The sequence below is a fragment of the Canis lupus genome, chromosome X (assembly GCF_011100685.1).
Source record: "Canis lupus familiaris isolate Mischka breed German Shepherd chromosome X, alternate assembly UU_Cfam_GSD_1.0, whole genome shotgun sequence".
NCBI classification, from domain to species: domain Eukaryota; kingdom Metazoa; phylum Chordata; class Mammalia; order Carnivora; family Canidae; genus Canis; species Canis lupus.
Window position 1 is genome coordinate 25,511,575 of NC_049260.1, and position 13,714 is coordinate 25,525,288.

Consider the following 13,714-nt stretch of genomic DNA (forward strand, 5'->3'; position numbering starts at 1 on the left):
GCCAGAGCCGTAGCAGGGGCTGCCTCTACTACATGGCCAGTGCAGAGTCCCAGGCCACATTCAGCCGCTCTTCTTCCCAGAGAGGGCTGAGGCAGATTCTTCACTTTGTGGTTAACAAAGACAGTCAGTCACTCTCCGCCCAGGTGGCACTTGCAGGAACACAGTGTGTAACATGTTTGTGTTCCTGTACAATATGTATACATTGAAGATATATCTGTTTCTTCCTAATTTTTATTTTTTTAAGATTTTATTTATTTATTCACGAAAGACACACACACACAGAGGGAGTGAGAGAGAGAGAGGTAGAGACACAGGCAGAGGGAGAAGCAGGCTCCACGCAAGGAGCCTGACGCGGCACTCGATCCCGGGACCCCAGGACCATGCCCTGGGCTGAAGGCAGGTGCCAAACCACTGAGCCACCCAGGGATTCCCTCTTCCTAATTTTAAATGGCTTTCCTTTCTTTTTTAAAATATTTTATTTCAATTCAACTTGCCAACATATAGTATAACACCCAGTGCTCATCTCATCACATGCTCTCCTTAATGCCAGTCACCCAGTTACCCCTTCCCTCTACCCACCTCCCCTTATGCAACCCTTTGTTTCCCAGAGTTAGGAGTTTCTCATGGTTTGTCTTCCTGTCTAATTTTTCCCTACTCAGTTTCCATCCTTTCCCCTATAGTCCCTTTCACTGTTTCTTATATTCCACATATGAGCGAAACAAAAAAATGATTGTCTTTCTCCGATTGACTTATTTCACTCAGCATAATACCCTTGAGTTCTATCCACATCGAAGCAAATAGTAGGTATTTATCCTTTCTGATGGCTAAGTAATATTCCATTGTATACATAGACCACATTTTCCTTATCCATTCATCTGTCGAAGGACATTGTGGCTCCTTCCTGTTGGATCATATTGGCTAGTATGTTGGTGAGAATTTTTGCATCTGTGTTCACCAGGGATATTGGTCTATAATCTCCTTTTTGGTGGGGTCTTTGTCTGGTTTTGGGATCAAGGTAATGCTGGCCTCACAGAACGAGTTTAGAAGTATTCCATCCCTTTCTATTCCTTGAAACAGCTTTAGTAGAATAGGTATTATTTCTTCTTTAAATGTTTGGTAGAATTCCCCTGGGAAGCCATCTGGCCCTGGACTTTTGTTTTTTGGGAAGTTTTTGATGACTGCTTCAATTTCCTCACTGGTTATTGGCCCGTTCAGGTTTTCTATTTCTTCCTGTTTCAGTTTTGGTAATTTGTAGGTTTCCAGGAATGCATTCATTTCTTACATATTGCCTAATTTTCTGACATACAGCTGCTCATAATATGTTTTTAAAATCATTTGTATTTCCTTGGTATTGGTTGTGATCTCTCCTCTTTCGTTCATGATTTTATTATTTTGAGTCTTTTCCTCTTCTTTTTAATAAGTCTGGCTAGGGGTTTATCTATCTTATTAATTATTTTGTGGAACCAGCTGCTGGTTTCATTGATCTGTTCTACAGGTCTTCTAGTCTCTATTTCATTGAGTTCTCCTCTAATCTTTATTATCTCTCTTCTTCTGCTTGGTTTAAGCTTTACTTGCTGTTCTTTTTCCAGTTTCTTTAGGTGCAAGTTTAGCTTGTGTATTTGAAATTTTTCCAATTTTTTGAGGGAGGCTTGTATTGTGATGTATTTCCCTCTTAGGACCGCCTTTGTTGTATCCCAAACATTTTGAACAGTTGTGCTTTCATCTTTGTTAGTTTCCATGAATCTTTTTTATTATTTCTAATTTCCTAGTTGATCAATTCATCTTTTAGTATGATGCTCTTTAACTTCCAAGTGTTTGAGCTCCTTCCAAATCTCTTCATGTGATTGAGTTCTAGTTTCAAAATATTGTGGTCTGAAAATATGCAGGGGATAATCCCAATCTTTGATATCGGTTAAGACCTGATTTGTCACCCTATATGTGGTCTATTCTGGAGAAAGTTCCATGTGCACTTGAGAAGAATGTATATTCAGTTGCATTAGGATGGAAGGTTCTGTATATATCTGTGAAATCCATCTGGTTTAGTGTGTCATTCAAGGCCCTTGTTTCTTTGGTGATATTCTGCTTAGAAAATCTGTCCTTTGCTGAGAGTGCCATGTTGAAGTCTCCTACTATTAATATATTATTATCTATGTATATCTTTACTTTGGTTATTAATTGATTGATATACTTGGCTGCCCCCACATTAGGGGCATAAATATTCATAGTTGTTAGGTCCTCTTGTTGGATAGACCCTTTAAGCATGATATAGTGTCCCTCTTCATCTCTTTTTACAATCTTTCGTATAAAATGTAATTTATCTGGGGCACCTGGGTGTTCAGTGGCTGAGCATCTGCTTTTGACTCAGGGTGTTATCCCGGGGTCCTGCAATCAAGTCCCACGTAGGGCTTCTGATGGGGAGCCTGCTTCTCTCGTCTGCCTATGTTTCTTTTTTTTAAGATTTTATTTATTTATTTATTCATGAGAGACACAGAGAGCGGGGGGGACAGAGACAGAGACAGAGACACAAGGCAGAGGGAGAAGCAGGCTCCATGAAGGGAGCCTGATGTGGGACCTGATCCCAGGACTCCAGGATCACGCCCTGGGCCAAAGGCAGACGCTAAACTGCTGAGCCACCCAGGGATCCCCCTGCCTATGTTTCTACCTCTCTGTGTGTGTCTCTGTGTTGCTCATGAATAAATAAGTAAAATATTGTAAAATATATATAATTTATCTGATATGAGGTTTGCTGCCCCAGCTTTCTTTTGAGGATCATTTGAATGGTAAATCATTCTCCACCCCCTCATTTTCAGTCTAGAGATGTCCTTAGGTCTAAAATGAGTCTCTTGTAGACAGCATATAGATGGGTCTTGCTTTTTTATCCAGTCCAATAACCTGTGTCTTTTGATGCAATCATTTAGCCCAATCACAGAGTAACTATTGAAAGATATGAACTTAGTGTCATAGTATTACCTATACAGTTCTTCTTTCTGTGGATTGTTTCTTTGGGCTCCCTCCTTCGCTTACAAGGTCTCCCTTAATATTTCTTGGAGAGCCGATTTGGTGGTGACATATTCTTTTAGTTTCTGTCTATCCTGGAACCTCTTTTTCTCTCCTTCTATATTGAATGGTAGCTTTGCTTGATAAAGTATTATTGGCTGCATGTTTTTCTCATTTAGTACTCATTCTCATTTAGTATATACCTAAATGAGATATATAATGATATATAATGAGTATAATATATATAAATGATATAAATGAGTATCTATCTAGTATATATTTAGTATATATCTCATTTTCTCATTTAGTATATCCTGCCAGCCCTTTCTGGCCTGCCAGGTCTCTGTGGATAGGTCTGCTGTTAATCTGATATTTCTCCCCATATAAGTTAAAAATTTTGTCTCGAACTGCTTTTAGGAATTTCTCTTTATCTTTGAAATTTGCAAACTTCACTATTATATGTTTGGGTGTTGATCCATCTTTGTTTATTTGGGGGAGGGTGTCCTCTCTATGTCTTGGATATGAGTGCCTGTTTCCTTCCCCAGATTAGGGAAGTTCTCAGCTATGATTTGTTCAAATATACTTTGTGGTCCTCTCGCTTTCTACATCTTCTAGAATCCCAATCAGATGAATATCATTCCCTCTCAAACTATCATTTATTTCCCAAGGCTTCTCCTTGTGGACTCTTGTTTTTCTTTTTTCCTCACCTTGCTTCCTTTCCACCAATCAACTTGTTTTCTATGTAATTCACTCTCTTTTCTACCTCATTAACCCTAGCAGTTAAAGCTAGGGTTAGACTACATCTCAGTTAAGTACTTTTAATTTTGGCCTGATTAGATCTCAATTCTGCAGTAAGAGTATCTCTCGAGTCTTTTATGCTTTTTTCAAGAGCCACCAGTAATTTTTTAATTGTACCTCTGAATTGTATCTCTGACATGCTACTTAAATCCATATTCATTGAGTCTGTGGCAGAGAGTATTACTTCGGATTCTTTCTTTTGTGGTAAATTCTTCCTTCTAGTCATTTTGTCCATTGCAGAATGTCTATATGAGTGAGCAGAGTCAAAAATATCAGCCACTACCTAAGTAAAATACACCCTAGACAATTCTCGAGGAGGTCAGGGACCAGAAAATAAAAGAAAAAGAAAACAACAACAACAACAAAAAGACCATGAAAGTGGAAAACAAATTTTAAAATAATATATTAAAAAAAAAAGGTGGGGGGAAATGATGGAAGAGAGAGAATATAGTTTCACAGAGTGAAACCTAGAGTGGACCTAGAGGGTGATCCTCTTGGTTCTGAGTGTACTTTGTTCTGTATATTAGAAGGTGCTAAATTCCAAATTTATATAAACCAGCAAAACTTATATAAAGACACAACAGCAACCACAAAAACAGAAACCAGATAAAGGGGGGGGCGGGTAGAATGGGAAGGAAGAAAGAATATAATCTCACAGAATGGACCAACATAGTGCTCCACTTGGTTCTGAGTGTATTTTGGTCCATATGTTAGAAGGTACTAAATTCCACAATTATAAATCAAAACAAGACAAAAAAAACCCCATAACTTATATATCTACAAAAATTAAATTGAATACGTTGAAAGGAATCCAAAAGTAAAGACTATATCTAAGACATGTAATTGTAGAAATATGAAAGTCAAAAAGGAAAAACCCTAAAATCAAAGAGTCGATAAAATATTGTAGTTAAGGCAGGAAAAGAGAAAAAATATTGGGAATTTTTAACCTGAAAGATAAATTAATCTTAAGGGAAAAAACCCTCCAGTTTTATATACCATTTTCCCTCAGTCCTGGCGCTCTCCAGCACTGCTTGGTCAGTAGGGTTGCTCTTCCCTAGTTCTTCCAGCAGTTCTTCTGGGGACGAAGGGCCTGCTGTGCTGATTCTCAGGTGTCTGAGCGGAGATGCCCCGCCCCTTGCCAGGTGGCCCAGCTCAGTGTGAAGCTGTTTGTCCCTGTGAGGCCTTTGTGCCCTAGAGGCCATGCCTCTCCCAGGTGAGAGGAGGGGGGAAAAGTGGCAGCGGCCACATCTCCAGCCCCGGAGCCAAGAGCTCCCCGCAGGCACCGAACCGCAGTCTCTCCGTGCACACTGGCCTAGACCCTCCGGGGGCAGGCGTGGGGCACTGACCTGTACAAGCTGACGAGCGCCAGGCGGCAGGAGAGCGTTCGCCATCTTGTGCCCGGCCCGGTTCCACCTCTCCCAGAGGTCACGAGAACAGCCAGCTTTGTCCGCTGCAGCGCCCTGGGGTGAGCACTGAGCCTCCGAACTTGCACCTTGGGGGTCCGCGTCTCCCAGAGGGAACGAGCATAGCCTGCCTGTGTCCGCTGCTGCGCTGGGGCGCTCTGAGCTCAGTCGCTGGCCTACGGCCCGGCCCGCCTCTCCCGGAAGCCCCGCGAGGGTTGCTGCGGTCCAGCTCTCCTGGGGGCCCACCCACGTTTGCGGTGAGCTCTCTCTTGGGCGCCCCTATTCTTACTGTGTCCCCAGGAATATTGAGACTCCACTGCCCCTCCTGCGACTCTGCCCTGTTTCCCCACTGAGCACTTTTTAGTCAGGGAAGACTCAAGCGCAGATTTCTAAAGCTCCCGATTGTGCTGCAGCGGCTTTCCACGGCTCCCTCCCCCGTTTATCTTCCAGTATATCCCTTCCGGCCCTCTTCTCCGCCCTCCTACCTTGTCAGAAGCCATCACTTCCCTCTCTAGCCTTCCAGCTGGTCTCTCTTTACATCTCAAGTTGAATTCGTAGGTGTTCAGGATGGTTTGGAAATCATCTAGGTAAGCTGGGGGAACCAGATGAAACGAGGACCCCCTACTCTTCCGCCATCTTGCCTCCCCCCAATGGCTTTCCTTTCAGTTAGAGGTTTATTTAGCTTCAGAATCCAAGTTTATAGATGACATGAGTCATACACTTATTGGAGTTTATCAAGTTTAAAAATAAGAATTTTAGTATTTCATAAAACAAATGAAACACTTGAACCATTTCTTGTCATTCAGAACTAGGTAACAGAACAGTGGAATATGCAGTTTTTGTGAAAACAGGGAATTCCTCCACAGTAATGTCTGTGTGATCATAAGATACAGAAAAAATGTGAAATATAGTCAGCTCTTGGTTTGTTTTATTCCTTTTAATCTTCCTTTATAAAATTGAAGTATATGTACCCGGATTGGCTTAGCTTAGTCAAAATGAAATTAAATCGCAATAAATTTGACTTGCACTCTTGCTTTTTAATTGCCCAAATATTAATTTAGCACCTACTCTTTGGAGGGCTCCTGCCTAGTACTGGCGGTCATAAGAAAAACAGACCCAACCCCTGCCTATAAAACTGTGGAGTCTGAGAGCAGCTGTCATATAAAGTAGGTGGTAAGATACTCCCTAAGAACGAAAGGATGAGTAAAAATAAGGGATGAAAAGGAGGGAAGGGGTCTCCAGATGAGTTCTAGTGTAAAATTCCCCAGGGCAAGGCAACTTGGGCCTTTTGGCAGCTGAAAGCTCTGCGATGGGAAGTAATTTCAAGTTAGCTGTATGGTGGGCTAAAGGTGGCTGTGGAAGTGGCGAACAGAAGCCAGGTCTCCAGTTGAGAGATTAAAGTCTGGAATGGAAAACGACCTTTAACAGTTACTTTGAGACATGAGTAAATCAGAGAGGACCTCCACCCAAGGCACGGATGGAACATATCCTGTGCTTCTGTCCCCAGTGCAGGGGAACACAGAGCACACACTAGGTGTTTTATTACACATCATCTCCAGGGAGTTCCTGAGTCATAAGGGCAGTATTCTTTTGAGGATGGAAACTCAGAAACCACTGGGCAGGCACTCTTTGCTCTAAGTTGGGAAGTATGGAATGGAAAACGACCTTTAACAGTTACTTTGAGACATGAGTAAATCGGAGAGGACCTCCACCCAAGGCACGGATGGAACATATCCTGTGCTTCTGTCCCCAGTGCAGGGGAACACAGAGCACACACTAGGTGTTTTATTACACATCATCTCCAGGGAGTTCCTGAGTCATAAGGGCAGTATTCTTTTGAGGATGGAAACTCAGAAACCACTGGGCAGGCACTCTTTGCTCTAAGTTGGGGAGTCAGGACCTATTTTATTAAAAGAGCATTCAAATTCAGCGTTATTGTTTTGTTTTGTTTTGTTTTTTTATTTGGCTCTAATTCTACCAACTCTAAGAGAGGTATAGATTTTAGGTGATGGTGAAGTTAATGAAGATAGGGTGCTTTGGGTAAAGGGGCAGCTGAGAAGAAAGAATTGATCTTTGAATCCAATTCTAGAAGATTTGAGTTGTATTCATCTGGAAAAGACTACCCCCACACTTGAAGTATGATTTATTGGGGAGAAATTTACTTAGAGAGTCTCTGTTAGCAGCACTTTGGACTGATTTGGTGTTCCATGTTCTAGAGTGACATATATTCTCTGATATCTCCTAGATCAAAACATATTCCATCAGGGTGGGTAGTATCCTCTGAGGTCAAAATAATCATAATCATGGTAATAACAGATATTGTGTAAAGTCTCAGTGCATTCCAGGCATCTTTCCAGGTGCTTTATGTACATGAACCATGTCCCATCAGCCCTGTGAGACAAGTTTAACAAACCCATTTCACAGATGCAGAGCCTGAAGCCCATAGAACTTGCTAATGCAGCCAGTTCACAGAGCTAGTAAGTGATGGGGCTGGGATTAGACCTTTGGTCTGAATCTGTCCAAAGCTCATACTTTTCCACTCCTCTCAGCTTGAGGCTGAGCATGCTTCACTTAATTCACTTTCTTCTACTACTCCAAAATGTATCTCAAATGGTGAAAAGGAAAACTCTGTGACCAAAACACTGGATTGGAATACATAACCAGTGCAATAAGAATACCAAAACAAATAAGATATATGAATAAAGGAGAGAAAGAGACAGTGACAATATGATCATCTCCATGTGCAAAATCAGATATTCTCAAAAGATCAGAGACTCACAAAATCATCTGGCTCTATCCTTCTCTGTTAAAGGTAAATCTTTTAGAGCTACCTCAAGTATGGCTGGTGAAGAGAAGGAATATATCAGCTTTTATTTTTTTCCTCAGACACCACAACACCTGTCCTGGGCTCCCAGATGTATGCTGCTTTTTCCTAATCTTACATCACTCTTGGGACACGGACTCATTTTCTGCAAGACATGCAGTAAAGAAATTGGTCAAGCACTTGCAAGTACATGTCATTTCCCAGGAAGCCTTTAATCAAGAGACAAGCCAAGATGAGGACCCCCATGAATAAGTCCTGAAGAGACAACTACCCCCAACATATTAGGGTCATCCAAAGACCTAAGGATGGTGACCTAAGCTTAGTAGGAGTCCCAGGCTCTGAAAGATATGGTGAGGACCATGAATGAGAAATGATGAAAGGACCCAGCCAGAACATTGAGGTCCTATAGCATCACATCTCTGCTATCTGTTCTTGGAGGCACCCAAAGACTGTGATCAGACAAGGATCAGCCTCATTTTCAACTTGGAATTCTCAGGAAAGGAGGACCTTCATGTAAGATAAGCAGCTACAGGAAAGCAGAGTGAAGTTACAGGATTGGTCATCTGTCAAGGTGAGGCCTCAAATGTGGACTAAGAGTAGCACTCACAGCATAAAAGGAGGCCCTACAACATCCCCTATGCTGTCCTCCCTGGGAAGCCCTGGGCAGTGATGTCAGGCTGGTTTTAGCTTGGAAAGTCTCGGGAAGGTGAGGGCCTCTGTTTGATGGAAGCTGCCTCAGTTTTGCAGAGGGAGGGACCTGGGCCCTAATAAGAATTCATGTGAAGACCATGAGTGTTATGAGGGAACCCCCAAAGCAAAGGGGACTAAATAGAATCCTGTATCATTCTTAGCCCTGGGGGACCCAGAAGAGCTCTAACTGGAGTCCCCTCATTCTGCCTGGTGAGTCTCAGAGAAGGAATGGCCTTCTCTAACAGGATGGGTCCCAGCTCTACAGGGGAAGAAGTCTTGGCCATAACTACAGTCCAGGTATGGCCCGTCAAGGAATCTCTCCTGAAAGTGGGAGGCTCACAGAGTCCCGCCCCTCTTGCCAGGCTTCTGTGGCCCAGGAAGGAGTAGCCAGGGGAATAGCAAGAGGACTGGGGAGGCTGGGGGCTCTGGGCGCTGGCAGGCCCGGGCCAGCAGAGAGAGAAGCCCAGGCCCAGAGAGACGCGGTGAGGACCTGCGTGAGGAGCCCTAAGCAGTGAAGTCGCACAGAGCCCCGCCTCTGCTTTCAATCCTTGGAGACCCTGGACCGCGGCCAACACCGGATGCGGTTCACCCGACTTCCGTTCTGGGTGGGGCTTCCACCGCCGGGCGCCATATTTGTGCGCTTGGCGGGAGCCGGATTCCCGGGACTGATCTGAATTCAAGGTAAGAACTCTGAGGGGGAACCGAAGAGATTCCTCCTCCCCCCTCGGCCTCCCATAATAAAGTTGGGTCCCTGAACCTGACCCTTCGGTTTGGCTCAGGGAGGTCCCAGCGGCCTATAAGGCCAAGCGGTCCCGGCAGCCTCATTACCGCTTGGCCTCGGGGCCTTACGGACTGCACGGCCCCAGGGAGGAGAGGGCCTTTGTCCAAAGGCAGCTGCCCCACGCCTGCTGGCAGTCCTGGAATGCCCTGGAGTAATTCGGGCTGAGATAACCCCTCATTTTTGCCTAGGGGGTGGTTTTGGTAGAGAAAGGACTTCTTTTCTTTTCTTTTCTTTTCTTTTCTTTTCTTTTCTTTTCTTTTCTTTTCTTTCTTTTCTTCTTTTTTTAAGAAAGGCCTTTATGTAAAGGAGGCAGCACCATAGGCGGAGGGACGAGTTTGGGCTCTAAAAGGAGTAAAGGTAGGACCATCATTGCTAATAAGCACCCCTCTCCACAAAATAGGGAGCTGCACACAGCAGCACCCCGGCTCTCAGATCTGGGAGCCCCTAGATGAGGTACTCAGATGGGCAGCACCCTGAATTCTTTTCTAGCTACTCAGGGAGGTGAGGCCTTTTGCTCTGAGGCTTGTAGGCTCAGGGAGATGGAAGGAATCCCAAATCCTACCTGGAGTCAAGGTCAAGTCCTGAATGGGGTCTGAGGGAGCCACTGACTCCAGAACAGTGGGGGTGAAGAGTCTCGCCCCTGCTATTAGCAGGCATAGGCCCCAGTCAGCTCACGGAGGCTGTCAACTCAGGTCCCAGAAATATGAGGACCTTTGTCTAAGGGTTATGGCCTCAGAGCAGCAGAGAGTAGAGCCCCAGGAAGGGTTTGGAGTCAAGGTGAAGACCCTGAGTAAGGAAATGGAGACCACTCGATACCCGAATGAAAGAGTAGCTTATGACACCACCCCTGTTGTTAGTGCTGGGAGTCCTAGGACTACTATGATTTCCTCCCTTGGGTTCTCAAGAGACAGAATGACCAAGAGCAAGAACCCTGTGGGGTCCTAGAGCCATACCCTCACAGAACCTACAAAGGTGCCTTCTTTAAAAGCCAAGGTGGTCTCTCCCTGCTGTGGTGCTCACACTCTCATATTCCCTGCTCCAGGTGCCGGCATCATCTGCCCACACTTGTGCCTGCTGTCCCTGACCTAGTCATGCCTCGGGGCCAAAAGAGTAAGCTCCGTGCCCGTAAGAAACGCTGCCAGGCCCGTGTTGAGAGCCAGGGCCTTGGGGATACTCAGGCCACTACAGAAGAGGTCAATAAGTCCCCCTCTTCTGTTTCTGGGGATGCTCCCTCGAGCTCCTCTGCTGCTGGCGCTTCCCAGAAGCCTCAGGGATCCCAAGCCACTAGCTCTTCTGCTGCACGTGGTTCACGCCGCAGATCTAATGCAGGTGCCAAGAGCCGGGTTGACGGAGGTAAACATTCCTCCCAGGCCTCAACTTCCCCTGAAAGCGCTCGCAATGATCTTCTAACCAGGAAGGTGGGAATATTGATGCAGTTCATGCTAGAAAGGTATGCAATGAAGGCACCCATTATAAGGGCAGAGATGCTGAAGATCATCAACAAAAGGTACAAGGAAGATTTCCCTGAGATCTTCGGGAAAGCCTCTGAGCACCTGGAGCTGGTCTTTGGCCTAGAATTAAAGGAAATCAAGCCCAGTGGTCACTCCTATACCCTCGTGAGCAGCCTAGACATCACCAGTGATGGCGATGTGAGCAATGGCTGGGGTCCTCCTAAGAATGGTCTTCTTATGCCTCTTCTGAGTGTGATCTTCCTGAGTGGCAACCGAGCCTCTGAAGAGGATATCTGGGAATTCATGAATATCTTGGGCGTCTATGAAGGAAGGAAGCACGTAGTTTTTGGGGAGCCCAGGAAGCTCATCACCCAAGATTTGGTGCAGGAAAAGTACCTGGAATACCGCCAGGTGTCCGGTAGTGATCCTCCATGCTACGAGTTCCTGTGGGGCCCGAGAGCCCATGCCGAGACCAGCAAGATGAGAGTCCTAGAGTTTTTGGCAAAGGTCCATGATACTGTCCCCAGTGCCTTCCCATTCCATTATGAAGAGGCTCTGCGAGATGAGGAAGAGCGAGCCCAGGCCAGAGCCACGGCTAAGGCTGCCTCTGCTACCAAGGCCAGTGCACGTTCCAGGGCCACATCCAGCCGCTCCACTCCTCCCTAGAGAGGGCTGAGGCAGATTCTTCCCTCTGTGTTTGATGAGGGCTGCCAACCTTTTAAGTAGTGAGAGCCTAAGGTGGGGTTGGCAAGATCATAATATGTATCTTCTTTTTATTTTTCCTATTGTCCTTGGTAGCTTACAAATGTTCCTTTCATTAGAATGTTTATTTAGATTCAGAATATGTTTATAAATGACATAGATCACACATTGCAGTTAAACAGGTTTAAGAGTAAGAGTTTTGGTATTGTGTAATATAGCTTGAAAATTTTTGCATCTCCTTTGGGTTCCAGAACAAGATAATATGGTGTTGGAGTGGGGATTATTCTTGGAAATATGAAAGAACCAGCAAAAATACAGCTGTGGTTTTAAAATAGAAACAAAGTAAAATGTAGTTAAATCTTGGATTGTCTTATTCATTTTGTCTTTCTTTTTGTAAAATTCAAGGATATATATCTGAATGTCCTTATTCATGAATGCAGATAAAATTAAATAGTAATAAAGTACATTCCTTGCCTAGTGCCCTATTTATTCTTATTATTAATTGAGCATCTGTTCTTTGGGAGGCTGTAAATAATGATGATGCTAAGGATAAAGACCCTACACGTAGATTTTTAGAGTGTAAGAGCCATTATTATATAAGGAAGATGGGTATGATGAACTCTAACACGTAAAAGACAAGTTAAAAAAAAAGCTATGAGGAACAGGGGCAAATGAGAACAGTGAAGCATAAATTCTCTGAGGCAGGACACTTTGGGGTCTTCTCAGTGCATAGCTGCCATTCAAGAAGACAGCACTGCAGTCTCTGACATCTGGACAAAAAAATATCCCAGACATGAAAGTTTTTTCTGCTATAAGACTAAGCATAATAATAACTAACATTTATTAAAGACCCAACATTTGCCAGTCACGATGCCAGGTACTTCACAAATATTGCATATGTTGCAACAGTCCTACAGAACAGGACTTCTCCAATCCACTTGGCAGATGAAAAGCTTGAAATATTCTCAAGTTCACTTAGCGGGTGAACTGATAGAACCAGGAATGGAGCCTGGTCTGGTTCCATGCTGTTCCGCTCCTCCCAGCCTGAGGTCAACCTCATGTCTCTTACTTTCTCTTCTCACTGTTCCATGATGTCTCTCAGGCAATGAGAGAAGGACCCTGTGGCCAAAGTACTAAAAGCACGTCTAAAGAAGGAAGGTGGAGGACCCGGGTGGCTCAGTGCTTGAGAGTCTGCCTTTGGCTCAGGTCGTGACTCCTGGGATGGAGTCCTGCATTGGGCTCCCCACAGGGAGCCTGCTTCTCCCTCTGCCTATGTCTCTACTTCTCTGTTTCTCATGAATAAATAAATAAAGTCTTTAAAAAGGAATAAGGAAGGTGAAAATGAAAAGCACAATTTGGGGATTGTCCATGAGGTTCATTTCTAGGATCTTCCTGCCCCTTGTTCCAGGGTCCCTGCAGAGCTGGCTCTGCCCTGGTCCCAGCACATGTGTCCAGTCCCGGCACTTTCCTGCAGGACACCTCCCTCCCCTGGGACCTCCCCAGAGGGCCCTCACGTCCACACTGGGACCTGACTTGCTGGAAGATCCCTCTGTGTCCTCCTCTGGAGGTTGCATCTGCTCCTGGTAGAACGTACAGCCCATTCCCCTCACCCCCCGCCCTGACTTAGAGCATTCTGACTCCCTGAAGCTCCCATTCTTCCCCATGGTCCCCTCTGACAGCAACTGTCCTTCAGTGGGATTCTTTTTTTTTTATAATATGATATCTTTGTTACTAATTCTTAAATATTTACAAGAACTAGTTTACCACATTCTATTTTTTTATTGGAGTTCAATTTGCCAACATACAGCATAACACTCAGTGCTCATCCCATCAAGTGCACCCCCACCTCCCGCCCACCTCCCTTTCCACCACCCCTTGTTCATTTCCCAGAGTCATGTTCTGTCTCCCTCTCTGATATTTCCTACTCATACTGTGATTCTGACAGCAAAGCTAAACTCCCTGGGTCCTTCCACCTCACAAAGTTTGTGGCTTTTTGGTTTTGTTTTTTTACCAAATCAGCTAGTAGGTACATTCTGATTTGACATGGAAGTTCAGAGTCTGTTTGTAA

General features: G+C 44.6%; 1 protein-coding gene across 1 annotated transcript; it reads left to right on the forward strand.

The window, feature by feature from the left end:
- Positions 1 to 9,240: 9,240 nt before the first annotated feature.
- LOC491803 (melanoma-associated antigen B1) lies at positions 9,241 to 12,134 on the forward strand. The gene is made up of 2 exons (XM_038586482.1): positions 9,241 to 9,393; positions 10,536 to 12,134. The coding sequence occupies exon 2, from the start codon at positions 10,585 to 10,587 to the stop codon at positions 11,608 to 11,610; it is 1,026 nt and encodes a 341-aa protein (XP_038442410.1). The 5' UTR covers positions 9,241 to 9,393; positions 10,536 to 10,584; the 3' UTR covers positions 11,611 to 12,134.
- Positions 12,135 to 13,714: the final 1,580 nt, after the last annotated feature.

What these genes read in the sequence shown, in the direction of transcription:
- LOC491803 (XM_038586482.1), top strand. Translation starts at nt 10,585, where the DNA reads ATGCCTCGGGGCCAAAAGAGTAAGCTCCGTGCCCGTAAGAAACGCTGC.